The sequence below is a fragment of the Aspergillus ochraceoroseus genome, assembly GCF_002846915.1.
Source record: "Aspergillus ochraceoroseus IBT 24754 chromosome Unknown P175scaffold_3, whole genome shotgun sequence".
Lineage (NCBI taxonomy): Eukaryota > Fungi > Ascomycota > Eurotiomycetes > Eurotiales > Aspergillaceae > Aspergillus > Aspergillus ochraceoroseus.
Window position 1 is genome coordinate 2,321,633 of NW_024468478.1, and position 26,086 is coordinate 2,347,718.

Here is a 26,086-nt window from a genome sequence, read left to right on the forward strand (position 1 = left end):
ATATGGCAGCAAGATCCAACTCTCCGGGTGCGTTATGGCGGTTTCATTGGTCCTAAATGCGATAAATACTATTAATATCTACTCATGCGTCCTCGCTAATCCTCCGCAGAATGCCGGTTTAAGTGTTGGTTTAACTACTCCAGGTGAGATTAGGGATATTTATATCTGGAACCAACTCAACGCTAATGCAGGTAAGTCCAACAAACGGGACTAATTAGCCTGGTTCATGTATGCAAATTGACTCGCATATTGCGGGCGATCCTATCTATAGACTCAATTCTGGGACCACCATTGTGCTTCTCTCGATTTCTCACAGGGAAGCAACCAACAGCTTCGTCCGTCGTCGCCGCCGATTGGCACGGTATTCTCAAGCCTTGTTGGGCTAGAAACGAGGGGCCGTTTTTGTCGTCAATGCCAAAAGTACTCTCTCTGCTTGCTGCCACAACAAGGCCAACAACTGGGTGCTTTTGGACTCATTCCATCCCGTCCCGTTACTTGACTGTTGGTTGGCTGAGTGACAGGAGCGAACTGATCCTGTTGGTGGGTCGAGATTGGCATCTTTCTCGCCGTTTGATGCTAAATGCGTCTATCTCTCGACTCGTGGAAAGCTCCTGACATGAAACGACTTCCCCTCCCCCTGCCGTTTCATGGTGGATGGACGGACAGACAGACAGACAGACAGACAACCAGACAAGACAGTCCGGCCCAACCCGCCTCACTGCGCGAAGTTTGCGCTCCATCGCTTTGCTGTCTAGTTCTTCCACACCCTTGACACAAGAGACCTCGCAAGATAATGCATGATTACGGTTCAGGTTGCCTTGCTGTTCTTCCTCTCGAGGGCGCCTTGGAATGCTGCGTCCTAACCCTACCGAAACCCTAGCGTTGGCGTCGCCTCATCGCTCACCTCCCCCAAGATAAGGCCGCTTTTCTCTATACCTCTCTTCTTGCGGGGTTGGATATGGAATGGCTGGGTTTCTTTCCTATGAATAGAGTCTCTGTGTCTACCCTTGGCGGCTATTTTCGATCAATGATAGTATAGAAAGTCCTAGTCAAGGTACGCGGTCCACTGCCGCTCTCACTGCCTAGAGTTAGTTCGGACCCTTGCGTGCATGAACATAGCGTGTTAGTCCATGGCGGATTCCCCAAATACCTCACTGAGATCTAAATACACTCTTTACGAGACCCGGGTCCGCAGATCTGTGCTTGCCTAGTAACTCAGGCTGTGGACGGACGCCCTGTGCCTACTTGGTCCGCGGCACTATTGACATATCAATAATGCAGAACGAGTCGTAGATGATTCGAACATCATTTGTCCAGTGCTCTTCTTCCCCCCCCCCCTCCACCATAACATGGGGGGTGGCGGTAATGTGTTACACTTGCGTTGTACAGACAGAAGGTCGAATTCCCCCTTTTGAGCAGTCGCAACGGGGGGTACATTGGGCAAAACGCGATGGATGGTGTAGGAATGGTCTTGTCTCGTTAGGAATAAGCTCTTGTTGCTATAGTTCACGAATGATCTAAAACTGCCATAGAGATAGACCGTGACCCTAACCTCCCTCATAGTCACGAAATGCATCCCCCACGAATCACTGAAAGCGATCAGGAATCTCGCAGAAACTTAATGGGCAGAGCGGATATCTAAGTTAGCATTGTAGAAATTGACTTGGAAGTCTGTCCGCTCCCTGTACGCGTCGTATTTCAAGGCGTAAGGCGCAATTCTCTATGATACAAAAATCCTCGAGTAGCTCGAGGTGTACGGAAGTTCGTCCGATTCTGGGAATAGCCGTGTGTTTAGCACATTCCCTAGCTGGGTTACTGGTGATCGTATGATAGACCCCCAAAGAGGTCGTAACTACACGACCCTTAAGATCATTTCAGGCGGCATCAATCCTACGGCGTAACGCTGAGATTTCAGCCGGACCAGCGCGGCAGCAACCGCCCATCACGAGGCCTTCCCAATCTTCCTCGGATACGCTCTGTACCACATCCCAGTACGCTTCATCCCACGGTCGCGTCTCAATGGGCTCCCGGACTTTCACCCACGTTTTCGTGACCTGGTCATACTTCTCCCCCTTTGTACCGTCGGGGTAGAGCACCAGCCAGGGTTTCCCGGAGGAACTGTCCCACTCGTCCGCAAACCCTCCCTGGGGCATTTCGGACAGGCGACGGACCTCATCCTGCATAATGGAAACAATCTTCGCGACATTCTCCATCCGGACGCAGTTCAGGCCGATTCCCCATGGTCGAGGGAATCCAGACTCCTCGGCGAGCGCGGCATCAACCCACTTCCTGATCGCGTCCTCGTCGACTTCCTCTGCAGGGAACACACCGCAGATCCACCACGGTTTGCTCTCACGCGATTTCTGTCCCTGGACCCTGTCTTGACCACGTAGCACATCAAACATGGCCCCTCGCACAGCGCGCACCTCGTCCTGCCTCAGCACCGTCTCAAAGGCCACATAGTCAATCTTGTCCCATGATGAATCAGAGTCGCCTTCGGTCTCGCCCTCGATAAACATCTTTAAACGCTGGGCATGCCATTCTCTTAATGCATCCTCCCGATCCATCTCGGGGGGGTACAGCCCTGTATATTCTGTGCCAACGGGAAACGTAGTCGCACCGTATGGGCCTAGTGAGAGCGCAACCTGACGAGGCCGCTGCCCCTCACCGAGAGAGGCAATCGCGGCCCAAGCCAACGGAATTGCGGATCGCATATATCGCGCGGCATCCTGGGGTGTGTAACTCGCATCTGTCCGTGTGAAACCTGCCGTGCTTGTCTGATAGGTGGCGGTTAGGAGGATATCGGCACCAGCATCGAGAAAGGCCTTGTGCGCGGCCTGGAGCTTGGTGGGGTCAGAGATGAGCAGATGCGAAGACCAGAGCGGAGTATCGGTGCCGAAGCAGACGTGATAGGGAGGAGCCTCAAGGGTGGTTCCTAGCCCACCATCTAGAAGACGGATCTGAAGCATTGCTGCGTGCTTGTGGGGGGGGGAGGGGATAGTGGAGGATGAAGTTTTGCAGTTGCACATTCTGTTCATTTGTGTGGGGGGGGGGAGGCAGAGTCTTATCGATAACGTCACCCTGCCTCACATCGAAGCATCAACGCTTGAGACCTGAAGCTACAATCAGAGACCATAATTACTTGGAATTATTATGTCTCGAATAATGTTATTACCTTCGACTGTATCTGGTGGCATTCTACTCTGTCTTGTGGTGGATCTCAGTAATGCGCTGCTGAATTTGCAGCCTCAGGCAGCAACCATGGCAGATGTGTCCGACTTGCAACTTCGCGTCTCGAATCCTCTTCCCCCACCTCCCCCTTAAAAGAACTCAACATGAACAAATTGACAACAATTCCTTTGTTCACCTGTCTTTGTCGATCGCTCACACATAACCCGGATATCCGGCAGGATTGCAGGCTTTGATCCCCAATCCTAATTGCCGAAACCGCTAGATGTAACTCTCCGATCCCCGCCATACCAAGGGTGGGTGATTCTTCTTCATTCACCCCCTCCCGCTGACTCGAGAAATATAGTTCGACTAAGAAAAGACTTCGCATCAGAGCGCGCCACGTAGATTCTGTGTGTCCGTGATGCCCTACCTTTCTATCCCAGACATGCGAGGAAGCTGCGGCAATGTAAGGAACCGGACCGCAGGATAGGATGCCCGGAATTCCTGACTCTCACCCAGAGAGGTGCATTGAATAATGATAAATGAGTCCCCTGGTGGAAATTGAACGACGAGATATAAAGATCCCGGCCCAGCAGATGGGCCTCGCATAATTGGGCGCGAATTGTGCAGCCCCTGGGTTCATGCCAGCTGCCTGCACATGTGGACTAGGCCTAGGACTGGTAGGGGTGCCAATCCCCGCGCCTTAGTCTGAAGCTGCACCAGAGAGTCGGATCCAGCCTATAGCTGTTTCATTCGCATTGCTCGATCCGGACGCCACGAAACAGCCCGAGCGAATAGGGCATACATATTCAAAGGGGAAAATGAAAAAAGGGATAACAATAAAAAAATTAACAAAATAGGGCTAAATTTTCCGGGTGGAGAGGATTTGTGGGAAAAAAAGAAAAAAGAAAAAAGGTACATTACCATCACATATACATTGATGGATACGATATCTGTGGATTCCTGGCAGGTCCCTGAATCGCGACACCAAGGGAGCATTTATGAGAACAAAGAAGCTTAATCGGGGGTTTCCTGGTCTAGACTCCCTGGAATGAGCTTGGAGAACAAATTCTGGCCTACTCCCTTAATGCTCATGATTCATATCCCTTGTCAGGTCCTAAACGAATACGTCTATGACCCCAATGATGCGGATCCTGAATGAGCAGGGACGGTATGTTGCCAGCACAGCCGTATTGTGCACTTTCGTAATAGTAAACTCGCTTACGTTCTAGACTGTCGCGGCCGAAGGAAACTTTTTGGCGGAAGATGGTATGAAATTTGATGTATCGCTTTTCTCGATGGCTCCCAAGGAAGCCATGGCAATAGACCCTCAGCAGCGCATTTTATTGGAATTAACCCATGGGGCACTGGAAAGTGGTAAGCATTCATTCCCATCTAGCTACACAAATAAACCCAGAGCTACGAGTTTCTGATTGTTCCTGTGTCGCCTTTCCCTGGACAGTGTCGCTGGATCAAAAACAGCCTGCTACATTGGGAGTATCTCGAGCGAGTTCAAAGATTCCTTCCAACATGACCCCCTTGCCATAAACACGAGCTCTATGGTGCAGTCCGGAGGGGGAATGCTATATATAGAGATTCTTGGCCCATATCTGGAGTCCGAAATCGACACCGTCCCGAAACAAAATGAGCAGGATCTCCTAGAAGCTCTTTCAAATACTCTCTCATCCTGTCGGGCGACTGCGACATTGGAGATCACAAGTTTGTCGAATCAGTACTGAATGAGTACTCATCAAGGAAGTCCCCAGCTTGATATCCGCCAGTAATAGTGTATTTATCGCCTAGATACTGAAATTCATTATATTTATAACAGGCTTTTGTACTCTTCGTACGGCAACCCAGGCACCAGAAGCTAGCCCTACTTTACCCATAGACGCAAGACACTATTCATGCCTATACCTCTGCATTTAACAATTCGGAAAACACTTCCCAAATGAGAGAGAGAATAAGATGTTTTTTTTTTTTTTTACTCGACTATCAAAGGTAAAACAAACACCCGCCCAGAATCCCATATAGAGCACGAAGGCAAAAAAGACAAACCAACCCTAAGACGACTTACAAATAACAGTCAGTTGCGAGTCACCTTCAACCACCACCTCCGTAAGCACCTGGTTATTCTGCTTCAGCTCGACAATCGTCGCCCCGTCAAGTCCAAAACTCTGCCCGCCAGCCTGCGCCTGCGCACCCGTAAACGTCACACTACTGAAATCCGCCAGCGTCACAATCGAATCCCCCGACTGGAAGTCCTCGACAATCCAGTCGGCATTCTGCCCCGCCAGCGTCGCAGTGGCCGCGGGGGCCTTGACCGTTTGCGTCGCCTTCTGGCCCGTGCTCTGGTTCTCGATCACCGCGACGCCCTCGCTCGGGGAAAACGACTGCACTCGCGCGACTATCACGTCGCCTGTGTTGACCTGGAGGTTGAAGTCGTACGCGTAGTCTGGGAACCACTCGAACCAGGCGTCGTTGTAGGTCTTCCCGTTTTCGATGTAGAAGTCGACTCCCGTCTGGAGGATCGCTGCGTTGTATGTGTCGCCGTCGATGCCCACCCAGGCGGAGCCGGCTTGCAGATTGCTGTTGCTGCTGCTGCTGCTGGATTGAGGCACCGCGGTAGGCTTGGGCACGGTGAATGTTGCTGATACGGCGGTGTAGGGTCCCGCGGCGGGTGGCTTTTCGCGTACTGCGCCGGCCCAGTTGTTGCTGTATGTGACGGTGGAGGTGTTGGCGGTTCGGAAGCCTTCGTTGGTGCCGGAGTGGCCGCCGGGCGATTGGCCTAAGGGCTGCGATTGGCGATTGAGGGAGCGGGCGTGGATTCGGTGTGCGAGGCGGCTGTTGGGGGGGAGGGCGAGGGCAGAGCCGATGAGGGAGGTTGCTGTAAGGACGGTGGTGAGTTTCATTGTTGCTTTCTTTGCTGCTGCGTTGGTGACAGGTGATGATGATGGTGATGGTGATGAAGCTAGAATTGGCAATCCAGGGCAGATTGGATCAGAATGAAGGGGAGAAAAAAAAAATGAAGCGGAACAAGGAAACCAAAGAGAGGGAGAGGACATAAATCAATATACGCTTCTAGAGTAGTCCGGTTCTGTTCCGGTTCTGCTTTGGGAGTCTTATATACTTCCATCTCGCAGCTGATTGCATGCGGACACCAGTGGTCACCCGAAACAGGATAATCTGTGGGGAATCCCCAGCTTACTTACTGCCTCATGGCTTGCTTAAATGTAACATGCTCCTTCAGTGCACATGGTAGACAGCAGTGAACAATGATGTTGGAGCTGATGCCGGCTGCCCGATTTTGCAGTGATTTTTAACCCCCCGCCATTTCCCTGTTCCCCATCCTGCGGGGTGTACTCGACAAGACGGTCAGTGACAGACTAGCAGAGAAAAGATCTGCCATGGAAGAATATCATTTCCCAAGACTGTGGGAAGTTCCCTTCTTGCTTTCGTATGATATTCATGCGTGCAGGCCGCGGAGGGACTCGTCATGCGACGCATTGCTCGGGATGATCAGATCAACCCTCCCTAACAGTACACACTAAAAGCCAGATGTTAAAACCGGATTTGAAGTGTTTTCTGTAGAAGAACCAACCCACCTGGGATGTTCCACGATCTGGTGGCGCTGGCGCAGCACACACGCTCTACCTCTGTACAAGTTACGACGTCAAAGTGAGCCAGCCCTAACCCAGTCAACCAGACCAAGGCGAAAGTAAACCAAATTTACTCGATTTCTGGATAATTTGCCAGAAACTGGTGGGGCATCTCTTATCCCTGTTGAGTGATGTGGCTAGAATGCGGGATTAGGTTAAGCTGCATTCCTGGCTGCAGTGAGTAGCATTCCACTCCTTCTGCGTGTCTCCATCCTGGGACCAAATCACGTCTTCTTCCTGTCCAATCCGGATGTCTGACGGATGCAGCTAAAGGGAGGGTTTCTGTCAGGGCATCCGCTTGAGACACTGCGTTGTCGTGGTACTCGACCGCTACTCCGCACCAGAGCCCTTGGACATATGATTTACGGGGTTGAGATTCATCCCTAGAATGAACATAATAATGACTTGGACGAACAAACATAATGACTTAGGTAGACAGGACTAATCCTTGATAATATGATAATCTCAACTAAACCGACTCCACCCCAGGGGGAGGGCCAGCCAGCGGAAACCCTAGGCTCCGTGTATGTATATACATACATATATCGTTCTTAAATTGGAAGCTTCTCCATCTCCTCTAGACTCCAGTACTTCCTCATGTTCTCAGCCCGCAAAATCACAACCTCATCATTCAGATGCTCCCAGAGCACATCCCCAAACCCATCCATGACGCGTTTCACCTCGGCACGATCCAACTGCATTTCCCCCTCTCCACAGCGCTCAAGGTACTTCTCCATTCGGACTAACCCCGTATGGATCCGTCTATGCTGCTCTTTGAGGATATCCCCGTCGGTGAACTCGGGCATGCGCAGCGCAAGCTGTGGGAAGATATACCATTCCTCGATAGAATGATGACCTGACAGGCCGGAGCAAAAGCCCAGTCCCGTCAAGATGAAGTCGTCGTCGTCTGTGAGAAGGTATAGTGCGTTGTTGGTTGCTGGATTTGGATCTGCACTGGTACTTGTGCTTGTACCGAGACTGCAGGAGTCTTTTAGTTGGGTCCACAGGAAGCGGAACTGGTTGTGCTACAGTTTATTCACATGTATGATTAGTAGCAGGCGACGAAAGCGTGTGTGGTGGATGCATGCGGTTACGGGCGGGGAGGGGGATGTTCAGTACAATAAGATTCATCTTCTCTGACATTCGGTTGTAGATGCGGAATTCAGAGGGAGACAGTTGAGGTAGAGCGTCTCCATCCGGTGACGAAGAAGCTAAGCTGTCCTCTTGTGCCATTGTATAGTGAACAGATAAACGAGGAAGAAAAGGCCATCCGGGAGCTTAAAGCAAGAGAATGAGACAGCGGGGAAGTGAGGGGTCATCATCTTATTCTTCTTTGCACGGCAGCAGCAGCCACACTCCTGGGCTGATAGTAAAGGTAAAGAAAGGTATTCACTCTCAAGTGCTGACAGTCATTTGTAATCGTCTCTCGTGGATAAATTCACAAGGCAAGCGCCATTCAGGCTAAAGGGAATCAAAACACTCATGGGAATCCGAATTTGTATTCAATTGATTAATTCTTAGTTCAAATTACGGGAGGTAGCATTTGCGTGGATAGCAAATTTCGAGTAATATACGATAAGAATGTCCCAGATCTTCAATGGATGTATGCCATTTCAGCACTCAGCAAAGCTGCGTACTGCGGACACACATCTAGTACTCACTGGTGAGATTACTCTCGTTTGATATCAGCACTTCTTCGGCACAACCACAGTCATAGAAAGGCTGGATTGCAATTTGACATCCGTGCTAAGGAAAGAATCGGCAAAATTCTTCTCGGGCGGGGAGGGGGGAAGGCTCTGGAAGAACCATGGTGGAAGAATGGTAAGTATTATTAGACAATAAGTATCTGTATATGTAGCACGAAGGAAGACATGAGACATAAGCCATCGGGTATAGCTAATCAATAAGATGAGAAAAGGTCGTAAATCCGTCGAGATTGGGGGCTATAGCTCTCCATGTTGCACAGCTTTAGGTGGGCGAAAATTGCCGCTCTTGATCTCTTGCCATGCAAGGTCAAACCGTGCACCCATTAACCAAGCAGTGCCAATCTGTATTGGTTAACTAATGCCATGAAGGGAAAGGGGGAAAACGCACCATGAGAACGGATACAATCACCGCGATGACGGCCATTAGCGCCATCATGAAGAACACATCCTTGCGCGTCTCCGCCTCCAGCTTGGCCTTCTCAGCCTCGGCATCCGTTAGAGCGCCTGCAACGCGACGTTTAGCGTCTTCCACCTTCTGAGACGGGAAGATGGACTCGATGAATTTTTCAATCTGGGACAAGTCAGTTATACTGCAAAATAAAGATGTTGCACAATTCTTACCTTTCCGCAAACAATGCTAATCTTGAGGAAGTTGGGATCCTTAGGGGTGTTCTTCTTGTGAATCTTACGCACATAGCGGCGGAAAACATCACACAGGACACGTAGGTTCTGAGTCGATTCAATCATCAGCTGGCAAGCATCTCCCTTTGTGATCTTGATATTCCGCTCAAACATGGCCGGGTTTCGAAAACACAGCTCCAGGGTGGCGATAGCCATGGCCTGGGGGATAGCACAAAAGTTGAACACACTCTGTTCGCGGAGACCAGCCAGATAGAATAGACACTCCTCGACGTGCTCCAGAGCATTTAGAACCATTTCGGAGCCGCAGTTAAGGGCTGCCTCACGATTCTCGGGCTTGAAGAGATCATCAAAGTCATCAACGTGGTTGGACCAAATTTCTTTGGGCCAGAATCGTCGCTGATCGTCATTATCTTCACGCACATCACGAATGATGTTGGTCTTCTGGAGGAAGAGACCCATGGACTTGTGCAGACGAGGACGCTTCAGCAGCGCGGGGTTGCCAAACTCAGCCTCCACAAAGAGGCGGGTCAAACCCTCTCCAACCAAGCCAGCGACGTAGAAGCAGTAGAGGTCATATTCCTCTACGGTGTTCACGCCGGCATCCTCCGAAGCGGCTTTGCGTGCATAGTCAGCCATTCCATTGCCCATTTTATCCGTAATGTCTTTTACGATGGCTTGGTAGGCAGGCTTCATGTTCTTGAACTCAGTAATGATGTTGTGGAACTGAACCAGCAGTTCACGATCTTTTTCTTCCGGGCGGTTTCCGGTAAAAGTCCAGCCATCTTGCTCAAGAAAGTCCTTGAAGTTACGCAATAGGGGTTCCTTTGTTTCAAGGGGAATCGAGGTATCATCCTCAATCGTATCCAGTCCGCGAAGCACCAGGTAGAAGATACAGACCGGCAGAAGGAGTTCTGGGTGGAGCTCTTTGATCACTGCACTGAAACTTCGGCTTGTGAGGTCGAGAAACTTGAAGCAAATCTTCTGTGTTTCGGTTTCTTTCTCCTCATTTCGCTCATGGACAGGGTTGTGCCATATTTTCCTGCGGGACAATCGCATTCGTTAGCCTTGAGAGTGTTGACAGTGAGCAGGGAGTTCAGGGAGCTAACCATTGAATGATTGACCTCAATTCCGAGGGATGAAAAGAATAGTAGAGGATATTGCCGGCGAGACCCATGATGGTGATTGTGGTAAATTTACAGGGGGGGGGGGGATGATGAGCAGGAAGGGAGAGCCGGATGCAAGGAAATAGGAATTATAGAGAAAAGGTTGGCAACATTAAAAGGACAATGGAGAAAAGGCCAGCTAAACAGCAGATTTGCGTACTAGTACACGAAAGTGAAGGGATTTACAAGAGACAGTTCACCCGCCAATTGCCCGACTAGCAGGGAAAAAGAAGAGAAGGAAGAGGGGAGAGAGACGGAGGAATCGAATTAGAGCTCACGAGGTATTAGGATAAAGGGGGGAGGAGAGAATGAGAGGATGAGGAGGGAAAGAGGAAGCAGGAAGATGAAAGTGAGAAGAAAAAAGGAAGGGAAAGGAGGAGAAATGATGGGAAATCAGGGAGCGTCTTTTTTAGTGTCTTTATTAGTGTGAAAAGTTGTGGGCATAAGGGAATTTACAGCGAGGCATTGCTGACTCAGCTGCATTATTTGGCATGGTATCTGTATTACCCGTATTACACACACAAAGCGGCGGGTTTGATAGTGAAATGGGAAATATATGACCATACCAAACACCATCCGGGCTATGTTCAACCAACTCCAAACTCCCCGCCATGACGAAAGTACGGTTCCGAGAGCTTCACCAGGCAGAAAAAAAATAGAAACTAGTGAGACCAGCTGAACTCCCTCCCGATTGAAAGCACGACATCTGTTCCTCTGACGTGGTATAGAATAGGATAGTACTGTTCCCCACCCTCGAGGCTGCCCGAATCTGTCACTGTCCGTGGTCTTGTCGCAACGCAGAATGGTTGTCGATACCACCTACTACGATGCCCTGGGGGTTCCTCCCACGGCCACAGAGCTCGAAATTAAAAAGGCATATCGCAAACTGGCCATCGTTACTCACCCGGGTGCGCTTCCTTTCTCATCCCTTCGCCCGATATTTGGGTAGGTCTGACTTCTGGACAGATAAGAACCCTGGTGATGAAACCGCGCATGAGCGGTTCCAGGCGGTAAATTCCCTTGTGCCGGGTGATGATGCTGTTCGACGGTGGTTCTGACATAGATCTCTTCTTAGATCGGTGAAGCCTATCAAGTCCTCAGTAACCCGGACCTTCGCAAGCGTTATGATACCCATGGCAAGGAAGAGGCGGTCCCCGACCATGGATTCGGTGCGTCTTTCTTGGATTTAGTTAGACCTACTCCCCGGCTAATATACTACAGAGGATCCTAACGAGTTCTTCGGTATGATCTTTGGTGGTGATGCCTTTTTGGACCTTATTGGTGAAATCTCCCTACTCCAAGACTTGACTACTCGAATGGAAATTACAACGGAGGATGCGGAGCACGAGGACCTCGCTGCAGCAACTGAAGAGAAACTGGATCTGAACGATGAGGAAGACAAGGCTTCCTCACCCAAACCCGCGGGTGAGGGCAAGACTGCCGCGACGTCGGCGTCCGGCTCCGGGACCAGCACCCCCCGCCGCTATTTGGGCCAACAGGCCCTCATGGACAAGTCGGATGAAGAAATACGCATGCAGGCGGCTGGTGTGTCGCAGGAGGAACGAGATCTAAGGAAGAAGGAAAAGAAGAAGGGAGGTCTGACTCGCGAACAGCATGAGCGGCTTGAGGCCTTTGAGATGGAGAGAATTAAAGCACGCGAAGAGCGAGTGGAGATGTTGGCTACGAAGCTTATTGACAAAATCAGCGTCTGGACTGAAACTGATAAGGGGACCGACGTGACGCGTGCCTTCGAGGAAAAAATTCGCCTCGAGGTGGAGAACCTAAAAATCCAGTCGTTCGGGATCGAGATCCTGCACGCCATTGGTGCCACATATGTTTCCAAGGCGACGTCTTTCCTCAAGTCTCAGAAGTTTCTCGGTATTTCAGGATTCTTCTCCAGGCTGAGGGATAAGGGCACTCTTGCTAAAGAAGCCTGGACTACCATCTCGACCGTCATCGATGCGCAGCTGACAATGGAGGAAATGGCGAAGTTAGAAGAGAAGGGAGGAGAGAACTGGACAGATGAGATGAGGGCGGAGTATTCCGTGAAGGTTACCGGAAAGCTTCTTGCAGCCGCCTGGCGTGGCAGCAAGCTTGAAATCCAAAGCGTACTACGAGATGTTTGCGACAAGGTCCTGGGCGACAAGAAGATTAAATTGGAGAAGCGTATTGAGCGTGCTCATGCCATGATCATTGCTGGCAATATCTACTCAAAGGTATTTTCTCCGGCTTTTTACTCCTTTCAATTCCCGTGCTAATACACTGGGTACAGGCAGAGCGGGATCCCGACGAGGAAGGGGACTACATGGCTTTTGAGCAGCTTATGGCTGACGCCATGGCAAAGAAGGGCAAAGACGACAAGAAAAAGAAGAAGCACGAGTCAGCCGAAGCGTCCGCCCGCAAGTCTGATTCGTGATTGCTTCACCTCCGTGTCCCGTCATTTTACCCTTCTTCAGACCCCCTCCCCTCCTTTCACCTGACATTTCAGCTATTCCCCCTGTGCTATTGGATATAGGATGTTGCAAGATGTATTCCATATTGTAGCGAATTGCTATCCCTCCCTTTGACGAGCGTGCGTTTTTACTTCGGTATATTATAATTAGATCTCAACGAAATACTGGTTTGTTTCGATCTCAAATACGTATTGATCGTGTATGTACGATCCTAGTCACAGAGTAGTTGAAGATCATTTGCTTAAGTCCCGCAGAAAATGTACCATCTCACCAAGTCCTTATTATACAGAGAAGCCCTAAAGCTGCTGGGATCTGCCTACATGCTAGGAGCCATAAATCCCTCAAGTGTACACTATCCCGGCGATGCTCGACGCTCGTCGTCCTCTCATCATTCTCACGCAAACATTTGGCCATGATTACCACCGTCATATACGAAGACTGATATCACCCTTACAACCTCTTCGAATCACACATGCGTGCTCTACCTTCCGATCAACGACGTAGAATGATGCCATTCAGACCGTCCTCAACACCAGAGTAATGCTCAGCTCGTAGCTATAAATTCCGCGTCAACTCCCCTCCCTCGTCCATCCTCTCGTTCTCTATCGGTCCGTCTACAAATCATCCAGCAGCACTCACCAGCTATACATCCACCAACAAACATTATTCACTCGTTAACTAACCAACCCCCCCCCCAAATAAACCAAGCGAACACAGCCAAAGCTCAACGCAACCATGCCCCCCAGCGTCGTCCCATTTGTTCCCTGGGGCTCTGCAGCCCCTGCCCCTGCCCCTGCCACCCGCAACTACAGAAACAGAAACACAAACACAAGCGGCCCCCGGCGACAGCTCCCTCACCCCACGCGCAACCTCTTCTGCTTAGACCGTTCCAGTGTGCGTGCCGACAAACTCGGGCTCGCGTTTAAACTCCCCATCTCTGTCCCAAGGCGTGCAACGCCTCCACGGCCATTTCCACCAACCACCCAGCCCCGAACCCAAGCGGCGTTTCTCGACCACACAGACACGCAGATCATGGACATGCTCTTCAAATTCTACGGCATCGAGCTGGTCTCCTTCGCCGTTACCTACGAAACCCCGATCATCGGACACATGCGACAGCCTTCTTCTCCGGTCCCGGCAGTGCTGCTGGTCGCCAAAGGGGAAGCCTCGTTCGACCAGTGGAAGGCGGCGGTTAAGATCGCGTATCACTTGCTTGCTCAGGAGGTGGTGGAGGATAGGAAGATTTCAGTCTGCGAGTGGGATTCCGGTGTGGTTTTGGAACAGAAGAACGAGGCGCGTATACAAGTTTGCAAGGTCTATATGGCCAAGTCGTTGATGGGGATGTGTTAGTTGTTTCTCTATCTGTCTCGCGCTTGCTCTGTGTGTGTGTGTGTGTGTGTGTTTGTACGTTTATACCTGCCTGGTACCTTTCTATGTGTTTCCTTGGGGATCCTTTTGTCGTCCTGTCTTGTGTGTCAAGTCAAGACTTGGTCTCCTTGCTTTTCTCCCTCAGGCCTTGGTTGGGTGGTTGGGATGGGCCTGGGATATCTCTTTTTTTTTTTTTTTTTTTTTTTTTTTCCCCTTCAATGGTTTACTATGTTTTCATTTTGGTTATCATCTCTGTATTGTTTTGAAGACTCCAGGTGTGTGGATGTTGATGTATATTTTGTGAACTATACGACCATCGTGCCACAACAATATATTTGTGCCAAATCCAAAAACAAAGTCAAGAACATTCCCTATCAGGATATCCAGTTCCATTCTATTCCAAAGAATAATAACAACAGTAACAATAATAATATCACCGCCCAATCACCTCGTACATATCATTCATTACGCGTATAGGGTATCTAGCAACGGTACCAGAGATTGCTGAGGAGCCGGCCACAAATTCTATCGCTTGTATAAATCACACAATATTAGAAAAGAAATAGTAGGTAGAAAACGGAAGAAAGAGAGAAAGCCATCCCGACAAATGCCAGCATCAGTCATGACTATAATTTATCAGCGAAGGGCCCCGGGTGGTCCAAATCGATATTGGCAAGATTTGTTTTGCTTGCTTGCCCGCTCGCCGGGTTGCGGAAATAAAGGTGCAAGATGCCGGGTAAAGTCGAGAATGAAAGATGGATTCGCAGGCTCGAAGACGTCGTCGAGCAGGTATAGTAAAATAATCAGAACGGCTGCAGCATATGGTAGTAGTAAAACAAAAGAAAAAAAAAAAAAAAGGTAAAGAGAGACATTTTTCTGACTCATAAGGACGAATCATCCATACGGGAGATTTCAAAGTCAGAGTCTGGGGAAGCGGCCGCACTCGAGGGTGCAAGAAGCCCTCGACCAGCTTCTCCAACCTCATTCAATTCCTCAGGGCTAAGGACTCTCCCGCCCAATTGAATATCATTCACGTGTACATTGTATTCGAGCGCCTTTTTGGCTTCTTTGATTAATTCTTCCGTCCATCCGAGGCATCGCTTAAGACTCCGGTTCATCTTCTGGCTGTCGGCCAACAGCTCCTGGTGTTTCGCTAGGTCAATGAAAAACCGCTTCTCATCTCGGATACTTTGCTGGGTTTCATCATCAGCTGTCGACTCAGGTCCGAGAACACTGGTATCCAGCATGGACTCTTCGTCGCTAAAGTCGGATAAATCTTCGGGCGAGTGGTTAGAAGAAATTTCACTAATCCCTTCATCGACCTCACTCGGAATCGACAAGGTGCCGGAAACCGACCGCGTCGACGGAGCCATCGATAAACGGCCAGACCGGCTGAGTCGTCGATACCGCTGGAGTTCTTCATTCTGTTTTCGCATTTCGCGTTCAAGGGTTCGGTTGATTGCCAAGAGAGACGAATTGCTGATTTCCAGATCTAGAATTTTGCGCTCCACCCGAGCACTCAACACACCGCTATTTGAGGGTTCGGATTTAACAGGGCTTTGCGATGCAGAGCCCTGGCTATCGAGAGAAGTTGTGGATCCGTTACTAAAGACACGCGGTCTGAGTCCGGGAATGGGGTCGGAGACGACATCAATGCTGTCGATATTGCAGTCGGACGGCGAGATTATGATGGGGCTTGGTCGTAGACCTTCTCTGGGCCGATCGTGGTGCAGGATGGCCCCATGCCCAGTGTCTAGACTTGAAGATTTCGTGTGTTTTGTGATAGATATAGGTCTCGGTACAAGGGTGGCTAATCGTGGGCTGTAGCCCTGCGAGCGTATTTCCGAGGCATCGTCGGCATGAGAACCAGCTTGTGGCGTGGATACTCCATCCGAACCTCGTGCCGGGTCATGGATCTTGACGGATTTCAGCCGGGGTGAAGTGACGGGGGTCTTTGTAACTACAGAACGAGACAAGCCCGACAACCGCCGTTTGGCTGTGCCCTCGACCGAATCCTGCTGTTCTTCCTCTCCATTCGCGTATACAAATATTGCCGTAGATCCTGGTTTCACCGGTGCTCGTGAACGGGCCTCTGCATCCGAGGAGCTTGAAACGGAACGGGCATCATTGGCATGGAAAAACATTGGCGATGAGGTCGACAGATCGGAGGATGACTGGGGTCGTGAGGGGGTATTCAGATCAGCGGTCAGCGTTTTGGCTCTCATCGTTCTCGAGGGCTCGACCTTCCCACCCAGGCGAACTGGGCTGCGCTCGGTCCGGTATACCCCTGGATTTGGGCCCCGGGCCGGAGACGGTTGCACAAAGGGCGCCTGCGGCGAGTATTGCCCATTGACGACCGAATTGCCTGAAGAAATTATAGAGCCATCCCGTCGACTAGCCCGAGAACCGGATCGAGGCGTGACATTCGCATTGAGAAGGGAGGGCTCTGGGCCCTGTCTCGGAGTCGAAGCGGGATGGTCCGGGGGCGCAAGTCGTTTGGGGGTGCGGATAGTCGATGGATTGGCAAGCTTGGGGGTTAGCGGAGATTTGGTTCCCCGACTGAACGCGGCACTGAGCGTGGGAGTGAACGGTTTGGCGAGGTGGCCATTGTTTTGTTTATCGAGGGTCATAGTTGCTGGGTTCGAGGGGCGGCGGCGGGCAGAAGGGCCAACTCTTTATGGCATTGCGGCACTCCTCGAGGATCTGCAAGCATGGTGGCACCAGCCAACCGATAGCGTGGTCCTAAAGAGCCGGGAAAGCCGTGGGTATTCAAACAGAGGGAAACCCGCGGGTCAGATGGTGAGAGAGACGAGATTTTATGACGCTGGCAATCATGTGTTGGAACGGAAGTATTTTGGTGCACTTTGCGGAGACTAAAGCAGTTTTGGGTGCAAAACATCCCCGCCCAAACCGGTCTAGTGATTCTTCACCGCAACAGACAACAGGATCCGAATCGATATAATATTTCAAGGGGACGCATTAATATTGCCAAGTTTGTGGGTGGTTTATACTGCGGCTGGCTTACTGTGCGGAATGCTCGTTCCAATTCGCGGTGTTTTATGCCCCGCTGCATGGGCTGATCGAGATCGCGATGGACAATTATTGGGGTAATCGCACAGCAGGCGTTAGTTATTCTATTTTCTTTGTATGTACACATTTTGATGGCATCGCATTCATCATAGCGTAGACACTGGGGCTGCCAGAAAACCTATGCCTATCTGCCCAGATACCGGGATCAAACACAAAATATACAATACAATAAAGGCCAGGCAAGGGGTGGCTGGTGTTGATCACTCGACCAACCGTTTCAAACTGAAGACGCACAGTACGTGCTGTCATGATGCTGGAGGAACTGCAATCTCACGAATCATGCAGGACTCTTGACGTTGAGATTGCTAGACAAGCAAGGCGTTTTGTCGATTGGGCTCTGTTCTGAATCCGACGGGATCGCCACGTCGGGCCAGTTCGTTCTCAAGGGCCCAAGGACGTATTGGCATGCTTGTTAATACCGGAGAGAACTCACCCCAATCTCCCATCGACTGGGTCTGCGAAGCCAAAAGAAGGCCCAGGTTTAGCTTATAGGTATATATAGTACCCAATGGGTCTCTGTTCGGGACCCCGATTTGAGACGAACCTGAGCTGGATTCAGGTAAAGAACAATCGTTTCTGTCGCGGATCCGTAGCTTCCTGAGATGGTGGTTTGCGCTTTCGCGTAGCCGATGACGTCGATTGTGTCCCGCTATAGTCGCCTTGAGCAGCTTCCTTGATTGTCTGTTTTGAAAGACAGTAGTCCACATGGTCATTGAAGGCCCTGTCCTCAGCAATTTGAGGTCTGCTGCAGATAGGGCAATCCCAGTAAACAGGATCGGGGATCTTTTCAACACGGGGGGATTGGCTTTCTCCATCGTGATTGAGGCCTTCCGACACCTCTTGGCTGAGTTTTTCCAGGTCATGCATTTCATCCTGTAGTTCCTCACGCGCTGCCTTTTCGAAGGCCTCCTCTGCGCTGATTTCTTGCTCAACGCTGGGGTCAGACGCCGCACTGGGTATTGGCTTTGGTCGTGCTGCTGCGCCAAAGAAGTCCATTCCAGGTTTCTTGGTAGTGATTAGATGGGTACATCGAAGACCAAGAAGTCGGAGTTTCATGGAAGGAATCTCCTTTTCAAGCTTCTCTAGCATGGGAAGGGCATAGGAGTAGAGATCCTTTGCAGCGGATACTGCCTTTGGAGGCTGGGATTGGCGAGTCAAAACTTCGAAAGTGGCCAGCTTGACCTTGAGAGCCAATGTACGGCCTTTAAACTGGGTTCGAGATAGATCCTTCTCAAGCTCTTGAGCAATAACCCACAGCTTCTCCCGAAACTCTTGCTTGGTTCCAATCTCATGGAATGTGCTCTCAGTGCCGACGCTCTTCCGCTCATAGCTCTCTGCTGGTTGAATCTTCGTCCGCCCAAGTCCGAGGTAGCACTGTGCTAGAAAATGAAGCGCTTTCTCACCAAAGAGTTTGGCTAGTAGGGCCCTTTGGGAATGGATATCACCACATGTCTTGATACCAATGGCGTCCAGTTCCCTTTCAAACACTCGGCCTACTCCGTTGACTTTGCGCATCGGAAGCTCTTTCATGAACTCCATGATAGCATCTCGTTCATTTGGTACTCGAAACTGGCCGTTTGGTTTATTACAATTTGATGCGATTTTGGCAATCTTCGCATTTGCCGCGATCCCTGCAGAGACCGAAATTTTCGTTGTTTCAAGAACCTCTGCCCGCATACGGTCCACAGCCTCTTCTGGGTCTATCTGGTTCTCTGTACAATAAGCTGTGATGTTCAGATACGCTTCGTCGATACTCGCGCTCTCAAACTGCGGATCATACTGGACGAAAATGGCACGAATCTCTTCCGCCTTTGCGCTGTACTTTCCGTAATTTTGAGGTAGACAGATCAGTTGCGGGCACAGCTTTTTGGCCACAAAAGAAGCCATGCCACTTCGACAGCCGAACTTTCGAGCCTCATAGTTACAAGTAGTTAAAACTCCTTTCCCCACTGCCATTGGAACAGTTTTGAGCTCAGGTCTGTCAAGCTCTTCAACCGCCGCAAAGAATGCGTCGCAGTCGACATGCACAACATATTGTGAGAGATCTCGGCTTGATTCAAGTTCGGCAAAGAGTTGGTCGGCCCGTCGTAGATCGACCGATAGATTTAATTTTTCAAGACGCGTTTTCTCTTTCAAGATCCGCGCAATCTTCTCGGTGAGAACTTTATCTCGAGTTTCCTCGTGGTTAAAAAACTTGGAGCCTTTGGATGCATTATAGATAATCTCAGAAACCTTTTCCCGTCTCAGTTTATGATTCAAGCGGTAGTAATAATATCCTAATGTGTGCTGCTCACCTTTCGCTGGTCGACAGAGTCCTGACCCGCTTTAGTGAGAGACGGGCCTAGGAGCTGATATTTCAGAGTATCATGGCCATCCGAGACACTGCTGGAATTTGGCGGAGTGGTTTCTTCTTTGGGCTCGTCGCCCTGAGGCTCTTTTGCCTCCCCCATTGAATCATTACTGACAAGTAGGAGAGAAACCATACATTACTTTGCGAGTGCTTGTTCGTTATTTCCCAACCAGGCAGCAATTGCGACGCCTAGTCACATGATCACGCGTTCCCCCGTGACGCTTCACGTGCAGCAGCGGGCGTCCGTCCAGCCTGTTCGACTTCACTGTGAGCAGAATGACTTTCTGCTGATTGCGCCCCTCATGTGGATCCTCGATTCAGAGGGAGACTTTTTGAGAGGTGATTTTTATCTATTGGTTTTATCTAGTTTCTCATTACTGACAACTTGAAGGGAAGCGCGTGTGGTTACGGCCCGGGAAGAAGTATCTGTTTGGTCGCAGCAAGACGAATGAGGGTATGACGGCGCCTCTGGGGGGTTTTTATAACGACTGACATCTGCTGACTGTGCTTTTATATAGTCCGCCATGCCATCCAGCACAATTCAATATCGCGAAAGCATTTGGTGATCGATATCGCATCTGTCAAACCTGGTGACGGGGTATGATCATCATGACATGACACATTTTGGAGGTTGATATTGACCGTCGCTAGGTCCATATTTACGCAAGGTCTGAGATATCAGTGAGCGACCAGGGATCCAAGTTTGGTACACTACTCGATGGAGAGCAAATTAAGGGGGTAAGCAAGAAGTTGACTGGTGAGGAGCATACCATTCAGCTGGGAAAGTACCAGCACGTTTTGCGGTAGGTGACTGGACCAAGAAGTCAGAAAAAAAAAAAAAAAAGGTAAATAAACTAATCGATATAAACTGTCTAGGATAAAATGGCATCCAACCGTACTCAGCTTTTCCTTCTCCTCCAAAGAACTCAAGGCAAAGGACCCGTTGGCGCATGTGCGATCCCGACTCGAGGACCTAGATGTCAAAACGATAATTCCATATGTCATCGATTCAACAACCCACGTGGTTCAAAGCAAACGGAATACAGCGAAAGGATTGCAAGCGCTGGTGAATGGCAAATATATCGTCCAAGAATCATTTGTTGATGCGCTTGTTTATGCAGCGACGCCAAGTGACCTAGAGAACCTCGAAAGCTTGTCCCCTTTAGAGGCCGATTTCGACGCTGCATGGCCAGACCCAATGGAACACCTGCCACCTCCAGGAAAGGAAGTTGCTGACAGACCCGAAGAGTCCTTCGCGCCAAATCCCGATCGAATCAGCATCTTCGATGGCTATACTTTCGTCTTTGGTGACACTACGCAATACGAGAATCTACAGGACGCTATAACGAATGGCCATGGAAAGGCTTTGTTTTATCGAATCGAGGACGGTGTAACAACCCCCGAGGATATTGTGCAATTTATGAGAAATGCTGCGGGCCATAAAGGTCTCGGGGTTGCAAGAAACGGCGATGGCGGTGTCGTTCTTGTCCGATTTAGATCTAAGGGGCAGTATGAAGACTGGTCTATACAGCTTAGCAACCAAGTGGCCATTACGACCGATCAACGTGTTATCGAGCAGCGAGAATTCCTGGATGCGATATTAGGGAATGATGCCGCGGTGTTGTGTCGGCCACTCCCAGAATCCAAACCGAGTCAGGAAATGGACGTTGAGCCCACGGAGTCTACATCTGCCCCTCCAGCCCCAAGCGATGATGCACAAATCATCGCCGACTCGCAGCTGGCGGAAGACGTAAGCCAAGCCTCGAAAAAGGGAAGAGGTGGCCGTGTTCGCAAATACGTGAGCAAAATGAAGACATTTGATGACGGGTTTGACATCAATTCTATCCCAGCTTATGCTCCAGAGGTGGATGAGGGCTCTGCAGACTCTCAAGCACAGATGCTGGTAGAGACTCCATCGGAAAATCAGTCGAGAGTAGTCGACAGCTTTCAGGAAGAAGAAGAGTTAGTTTCCAGCTTACTGCCAGGTGCCAGTGCAATGAAACGTCGACGCGCCGAGACTTCACAGAGAAGTTTGGATGATTCGACTACACATCTAAAACAAGAGGGGGCTGCACGACCTAAGCGGCAAAAGTTGGACGTTTTGGAGGCGGCACGGCAGCACCGTGAGGCGGAGGAGGATGCCGCCCGTCAGCGACGTCAAGAGGAGCAAGAGTCACTTCAGAGCTCTCTCAAGGATATCGACGTGGAGAAGCTGAAAGGGCTTGCTATTGTGGAGGAGATGGAAGTTTCAAGTAGAGACCCCGTCGTTGATCATAGCAATAATACCCGCTGGGACGACCGGTGGAATGGGCGCAAAAATTTCAAGAAATTCCGGCGCAAAAATGATACCAGCCAGCCTCGTCGTCGCATCCAAACCGTCATCGTACCTCTAGAAGAAGTGACGCGCAAAGGGTTTGGTATTGGCGACCACTACTGGGTGAGCAATCATCGGTCCAGCGAACCCACCCCGCAAGAAGGCCAGCCCGAACGGACGATAAGCCAGGAAGAGAGTGAGCTGTCGCAGGCGCGCTCACTCCCTCAAAGCGAATCGGAAAAGGCGTCTGTGTCTCAACGTCAAAAACGGGTGCGAGAGGAACAGGATTCCGATAGTGATGATGGGCTTCGATTCCGGTTCCGACGCAGGAGGTAATGCTCTTTCTTTTTTCTTTTTTTTTTCTTTTTTTCTTTTTTTCTTCGTGTTACATAGATTTCAATTCTCGGTACATTTTAACTAGGTATAGCATTCATCAACTCCAGTTCATCCAAAGGGTCGCCCTCCCGGTTGGAGGTCCAGGAGATCGATCAACTTTGATGTCAAATTCTAAATTGTGGAGCGTCTTTCAGAATCCGATTCAGAATCCTCAAAAGGAAGCAAAGCAATATCTACTCTATAGAAAACACTATTAGTTCCAGGCTCGTAGCGGCGTAGACTAAGGAAATCGCACTGTGGACACGAGACTAGCAGCAGGACTCACTTAGCCAAAAACACTAATTTTTCCGGTCGAAAAGGTTATTGTTCTCATGCTGGATCAATATCTCGAGGGGTCCTATTGCCAAAGGACGCAGTGGCGCATTGAACTATTGAAGTTCATCCTCCAAAACTTGGTGGGCTGATGAGCGCATGGAGGGAGAGTATCGTTCTGGGTAGTCTTCCCTTTCATTCAGGTACGTACTGGTACTAAATTAAGAGGCGAATGATCTGCACAGCCGGAATATGACGAATGTAATGGAAAATTAATATACATGAAGAGAGAAAAAGAACGCGGTTTATAGATTCCAGGGGGGAAGACGAGGGGATTCTTTTCATGCTAAGGGAAGAATCATCTGACTTGTGTATCGCACTCGAACATCTCCATGATTCTTCTTCCTCTTCATCTTTTCCATCCCTTCTCTATCTTCCCCTCCTCCTCCAACATCCTATCCTCATCGTCACTTTGTCACTTTTATCACCTGAATCTTCACTCAGCCACTTACTTCCTCGTCTTATCTTTTCTCCTCCTCTCCTGACGCTGCCTAACTGCCTAACCTTGCAAGTTCTCCCCTCTTTCTACCTCCTTAACACTACTCCATCCAACTCATCATCGACTCCGCCATGGACTGCGTTGGCCCGTCTTGACTTGGCCTGCTGTTCTTAGTCGCAGACTTTGCTTATTCTTACGCTTCATTCGCCCACAACTAGTTATACTAACTCCTCCCGCCTCTCTCGTTCTCTCTCCTCCCGTTACTCGTCCCAACTCCACCTCCTGCAGTATGTTTGGCATCGTCTTTTCCATTCTCTTATTCTTTCTTCTCTGCCTCTATTCCTTCTTCCTCTTCGTTTCTTTCTTCGTTTCCATCTTGCTGACTTTTTTTATCCCGTAGTCATCTTTTCTTCTACGTGGACAAAAAGAAAAGAAAAGAGAACAGAACTACTACTGCTACTACTAACGATTTACGACCCCGTTCTTTGTGCTTGGCGTTCTTAGGTTCTCCTTTGTGTTCCTTCAGCCCTGCTCCCTTCTACTCCCCTCTAATAATGACCGCCGACCTCATGACATCTCCCTCGCCCTTCATGATCTCCACTATCCCTCCTCCACGACCCGTGTCTGTCAATTCACTCCCGAGAACTTCAACCTCAAATTGTATCTCATACCCAAAATCCACGCGAAGCACAAGCGCTGAACTTGCCGCCCATGATCCCCCTTTCAGTACCGTGGGTCCCGATCGGCCGGAATGGAGCCTATCTCCAGTGGATACCGAGATGGAGGATGTCCCGTCAGCGGTTACACCGTCCCCGCATCAATCCGGGATTCAGTTCGAGAACCTTCCAGTCGAGATCCACGAGGCTATTCTCGATTATCTCTTTGGTGAGCGGACCTCAGCTTTGACCACGAATGCTTCAGGAAAGTCATCCGCGCGAAGCTGGAATAAATCTCTGCGCCATCCAAGACGAAAGGCTCTTTCGAACCTCTCTTTGATTTCGCCAGTGTGGAGGGCCTTGGTCCAAGATCGAATCTACAGACACAGTTAGTATTCCATCGTTGTTGTGGCTTGGAATACCCGTGACTAACGAACCCTAGTCAAACTTAAGGGCACCATAGATGAGCTGGAAGAAAGTGCACGCTGGTTCAGTGCGCATCCTCACCTCGCGCCTTTTGTTCGTCATGTAGAAATCTGGGTTCCTGTCTGGGGCCAGCGAGCAACTAAAAGTACTACTCGTCAACTTCCACCAAGAAGGTATAATGATGAGGATGCGGGTTTGACGGATGTAGCTGCTTTCCAGGCTGCCATGGTATGGGATGATTCCGATACAAACCAGGGCAGCGACTACAAGTACCACTACGCAAGCCATAATGCCACTGTGGAAGACATGTTCTTCCATGTGCAAAAGTTCTTTTCCGAAGCCCGTATTCTTACCTTGGAAGGAGGCCACTGCAAGAAACCTCCGATGGTCCGCCACTTTAGGAACGATCCATCGAGTCGCACTGGACGCCAGCGTCTCCCGGTCCTTCGGGATATCCAGACATTCGTCATGCGGGGTGCCTGGAACATCATGCGAGACAATCAGCACTGGTGTAATTTATCGTTAGCTCTACCCGGTGTTCGCGAGTGGCACTGTGCGTACGCGAAACCCAAGATCGAAGGGTATGAGACTATTGCCAGAATCCTCCAGCAACTGCCCATGTCGATCGTCCACCTCAACATCAGCCTAGAAGGGTTCTACAATAAGGACAGTTCGCCAAATCGCTGGTTTGCCGAGGAGGTCCGCCCACCACATCTCTGTCGTCTGCTGGGAGAGGTAGCACCACGCCTTGAGTCCCTAGCCTTCACGGGGAAAGTGTGCGCCTGTCTCTTCGATGCGACTCGCAGTTTCATGAATACTTGGCCGCCAACGTCAAAACTCAAGTCCCTGGACTTGGTTGTGAAGACCTGCTGTCGGGATAAACGAGCCACTCAGGGTCTACCATTTTTGGATGACTTCTCTGGCATCACCAATCTCAACTTCATCCGATCGTTTGAGAAATTGGTTACTGGCGCAGTGCAGAGCCTTCAGGTCCACCGTTCGTTGAATTACATGCGTATCCGCTTTATTGACCTGGATTCAGCGTGTCCCCCACTGAACCCGTACTTCCAACTCTTCGAGAATCAGTGCACCGGTCTCTGGAGCGAGGAGATCCTCGAAACCCTGCACGAGTCCCGCCCTGAAGCCCATTTTGCCAAGCTCTCAGATGGGATCTACCCTCAATATGGCCATAACCGTCAAATTGTGGGAGCTGTATACCCACGCACGCGGCCGCTGAGCATCCACGCATCCACGTACAGAATCATAGCTGACGTACCGAAGCCCTAGCTGCACCCACCCCGTCGGGCAAAATAGCAGAGCCGAAGGCAACAACAAAAAATCTTTGTGCGACATAATGGGGATTTCCAGACAAAGGCGCAGGGGGGAATAATAGCAAAACATCTGCGTGTGGCGATAATAACACAAGCCACGCAATCATGTAGGATTATAAGATACACCGCAGCATATGAGCCTTTTTCCTTGAGTATTTTGTGCAAAAGTGCATGGACCGAATCATTTCACCTGCCTCGTAAGGGAGTAGTAGCATTATACTTAATCAACTACTTTACTTTACTTTACATTCTCGATCCGACCTGAACATCAAACTCTTTCCTTTTCCTCTTTAAATACCAAACTCTCACCAACACGATCCCATTCCCGTACACTTATCCAAGGGAAGTAGTACCGGGCCCGCCAGCAGGTATTGGCATTGAATAAAAACATCGAAAAAATCCCAGAGAGACCAGTAAACGTCAATGCCGCACAAGAATCTATGTATCTCTCTTCAGGTCTAAATCTTTTATAGAACCGTTTTCATCGATGCCCATAATTGAACTTGTGACCGAGTCCGATTCTCTATTCTAGATCAAGGTAAGGTAGGTAGTAAGTGATGGCGGACAACATGTATATACATATGGATGGGTAAAATAATGATCTAGTAGT

At 50.0% G+C, this 26,086-nt stretch overlaps 12 protein-coding genes across 12 annotated transcripts; 6 read left to right on the forward strand and 6 right to left on the reverse strand.

Annotated features, from left to right (window-relative positions):
- Window positions 1-1,475: 1,475 nt before the first annotated feature.
- Window positions 1,476-3,012, reverse strand: P175DRAFT_0500927 (homocysteine S-methyltransferase family protein). The gene has a single exon (XM_040897055.1). The coding sequence runs from the start codon at window positions 2,967-2,969 to the stop codon at window positions 1,875-1,877; it is 1,095 nt and encodes a 364-aa protein (XP_040753470.1). The 5' UTR covers window positions 2,970-3,012; the 3' UTR covers window positions 1,476-1,874.
- Window positions 3,013-4,304: 1,292 nt separating this feature from the next.
- On the forward strand, window positions 4,305-4,910 carry P175DRAFT_0531630 (uncharacterized protein; the record flags this gene model as incomplete). The annotated part of the gene is made up of 3 exons (XM_040899889.1): window positions 4,305-4,361; window positions 4,404-4,548; window positions 4,654-4,910. 3 exons carry the CDS (start codon window positions 4,305-4,307, stop codon window positions 4,908-4,910), a joined length of 459 nt encoding a protein of 152 aa, XP_040753471.1.
- A 324-nt stretch (window positions 4,911-5,234) lies between these two features.
- P175DRAFT_0523244 (A4/G1 family peptidase) lies at window positions 5,235-6,083 on the reverse strand (the record flags this gene model as incomplete). The annotated part of the gene is made up of 1 exon (XM_040899302.1): window positions 5,235-6,083. One exon carries the CDS (start codon window positions 6,081-6,083, stop codon window positions 5,235-5,237), a length of 849 nt encoding a protein of 282 aa, XP_040753472.1.
- Window positions 6,084-7,381: 1,298 nt separating this feature from the next.
- Window positions 7,382-8,063, reverse strand: P175DRAFT_0436051 (hemerythrin domain-containing protein; the record flags this gene model as incomplete). The annotated part of the gene is made up of 3 exons (XM_040893778.1): window positions 7,382-7,767; window positions 7,810-7,855; window positions 7,950-8,063. 3 exons carry the CDS (start codon window positions 8,061-8,063, stop codon window positions 7,382-7,384), a joined length of 546 nt encoding a protein of 181 aa, XP_040753473.1.
- A 575-nt stretch (window positions 8,064-8,638) lies between these two features.
- Window positions 8,639-10,705, reverse strand: erg9 (bifunctional farnesyl-diphosphate farnesyltransferase/squalene synthase). The gene is made up of 4 exons (XM_040897056.1): window positions 10,285-10,705; window positions 9,158-10,217; window positions 8,925-9,107; window positions 8,639-8,878 (listed from the first exon to the last, which is right to left on the reverse strand). Exons 1-4 carry the CDS (start codon window positions 10,350-10,352, stop codon window positions 8,774-8,776), a joined length of 1,416 nt encoding a protein of 471 aa, XP_040753474.1. The 5' UTR covers window positions 10,353-10,705; the 3' UTR covers window positions 8,639-8,773.
- A 287-nt stretch (window positions 10,706-10,992) lies between these two features.
- Window positions 10,993-13,026, forward strand: P175DRAFT_0500932 (DnaJ domain protein). The gene is made up of 5 exons (XM_040897057.1): window positions 10,993-11,249; window positions 11,308-11,351; window positions 11,417-11,510; window positions 11,563-12,557; window positions 12,614-13,026. The coding sequence occupies exons 1-5, from the start codon at window positions 11,144-11,146 to the stop codon at window positions 12,755-12,757; spliced, it is 1,383 nt and encodes a 460-aa protein (XP_040753475.1). The 5' UTR covers window positions 10,993-11,143; the 3' UTR covers window positions 12,758-13,026.
- A 1,968-nt stretch (window positions 13,027-14,994) lies between these two features.
- P175DRAFT_0523249 (uncharacterized protein) lies at window positions 14,995-16,994 on the reverse strand. Its single transcript, XM_040899303.1, has one exon. It carries the CDS (start codon window positions 16,790-16,792, stop codon window positions 15,044-15,046), a length of 1,749 nt encoding a protein of 582 aa, XP_040753476.1. The 5' UTR covers window positions 16,793-16,994; the 3' UTR covers window positions 14,995-15,043.
- Window positions 16,995-17,807: 813 nt separating this feature from the next.
- On the reverse strand, window positions 17,808-19,702 carry P175DRAFT_0531638 (Y-family DNA polymerase; the record flags this gene model as incomplete). The annotated part of the gene is made up of 2 exons (XM_040899890.1): window positions 17,808-19,484; window positions 19,547-19,702. The coding sequence occupies 2 exons, from the start codon at window positions 19,700-19,702 to the stop codon at window positions 17,808-17,810; spliced, it is 1,833 nt and encodes a 610-aa protein (XP_040753477.1).
- Window positions 19,703-19,904: 202 nt separating this feature from the next.
- On the forward strand, window positions 19,905-22,475 carry P175DRAFT_0457422 (DNA damage response protein RcaA; the record flags this gene model as incomplete). The annotated part of the gene is made up of 5 exons (XM_040894654.1): window positions 19,905-19,941; window positions 19,994-20,056; window positions 20,121-20,200; window positions 20,254-20,405; window positions 20,479-22,475. 5 exons carry the CDS (start codon window positions 19,905-19,907, stop codon window positions 22,250-22,252), a joined length of 2,106 nt encoding a protein of 701 aa, XP_040753478.1. The 3' UTR covers window positions 22,253-22,475.
- Window positions 22,476-22,484: 9 nt separating this feature from the next.
- Window positions 22,485-23,484, forward strand: P175DRAFT_0212079 (uncharacterized protein). The gene is made up of 3 exons (XM_040892598.1): window positions 22,485-22,767; window positions 22,852-23,350; window positions 23,464-23,484. Exons 1-2 carry the CDS (start codon window positions 22,716-22,718, stop codon window positions 23,235-23,237), a joined length of 438 nt encoding a protein of 145 aa, XP_040753479.1. The 5' UTR covers window positions 22,485-22,715; the 3' UTR covers window positions 23,238-23,350; window positions 23,464-23,484.
- P175DRAFT_0500938 (uncharacterized protein) lies at window positions 23,227-23,571 on the forward strand. The gene is made up of 2 exons (XM_040897058.1): window positions 23,227-23,459; window positions 23,492-23,571. The coding sequence occupies exons 1-2, from the start codon at window positions 23,353-23,355 to the stop codon at window positions 23,565-23,567; spliced, it is 183 nt and encodes a 60-aa protein (XP_040753480.1). The 5' UTR covers window positions 23,227-23,352; the 3' UTR covers window positions 23,568-23,571.
- Window positions 23,572-23,617: 46 nt separating this feature from the next.
- On the forward strand, window positions 23,618-25,432 carry P175DRAFT_0436053 (uncharacterized protein; the record flags this gene model as incomplete). Its single annotated transcript, XM_040893779.1, has 2 exons — window positions 23,618-24,107; window positions 24,162-25,432. The coding sequence occupies 2 exons, from the start codon at window positions 23,618-23,620 to the stop codon at window positions 25,430-25,432; spliced, it is 1,761 nt and encodes a 586-aa protein (XP_040753481.1).
- Between the last annotated feature and the right edge of the window lie 654 nt (window positions 25,433-26,086).

What these genes read in the sequence shown, in the direction of transcription:
- P175DRAFT_0500927 (XM_040897055.1), bottom strand. Translation starts at nt 2,969, where the DNA reads ATGCTTCAGATCCGTCTTCTAGATGGTGGGCTAGGAACCACCCTTGAG.
- erg9 (XM_040897056.1), bottom strand. Translation starts at nt 10,352, where the DNA reads ATGGGTCTCGCCGGCAATATCCTCTACTATTCTTTTCATCCCTCGGAA. An exon ending in TTGAGGTCAATCATTCAATG is followed by an intron (nt 10,218 to 10,284) that starts GTTAGCTCCCTG and finishes ATTGTCCCGCAG; the next exon opens with GAAAATATGGCACAACCCTG. An exon ending in TGATTGTATCCGTTCTCATG is followed by an intron (nt 8,879 to 8,924) that starts GTGCGTTTTCCC and finishes TAACCAATACAG; the next exon opens with ATTGGCACTGCTTGGTTAAT.
- P175DRAFT_0500932 (XM_040897057.1), top strand. Translation starts at nt 11,144, where the DNA reads ATGGTTGTCGATACCACCTACTACGATGCCCTGGGGGTTCCTCCCACG. An exon ending in GGCCATCGTTACTCACCCGG is followed by an intron (nt 11,250 to 11,307) that starts GTGCGCTTCCTT and finishes ACTTCTGGACAG; the next exon opens with ATAAGAACCCTGGTGATGAA. An exon ending in GGTCCCCGACCATGGATTCG is followed by an intron (nt 11,511 to 11,562) that starts GTGCGTCTTTCT and finishes AATATACTACAG; the next exon opens with AGGATCCTAACGAGTTCTTC.
- P175DRAFT_0523249 (XM_040899303.1), bottom strand. Translation starts at nt 16,792, where the DNA reads ATGACCCTCGATAAACAAAACAATGGCCACCTCGCCAAACCGTTCACT.
- P175DRAFT_0212079 (XM_040892598.1), top strand. Translation starts at nt 22,716, where the DNA reads ATGAGCGCATGGAGGGAGAGTATCGTTCTGGGTAGTCTTCCCTTTCAT. An exon ending in TAGTCTTCCCTTTCATTCAG is followed by an intron (nt 22,768 to 22,851) that starts GTACGTACTGGT and finishes ATATACATGAAG; the next exon opens with AGAGAAAAAGAACGCGGTTT.
- P175DRAFT_0500938 (XM_040897058.1), top strand. Translation starts at nt 23,353, where the DNA reads ATGTTTGGCATCGTCTTTTCCATTCTCTTATTCTTTCTTCTCTGCCTC. An exon ending in TTGCTGACTTTTTTTATCCC is followed by an intron (nt 23,460 to 23,491) that starts GTAGTCATCTTT and finishes GTGGACAAAAAG; the next exon opens with AAAAGAAAAGAGAACAGAAC.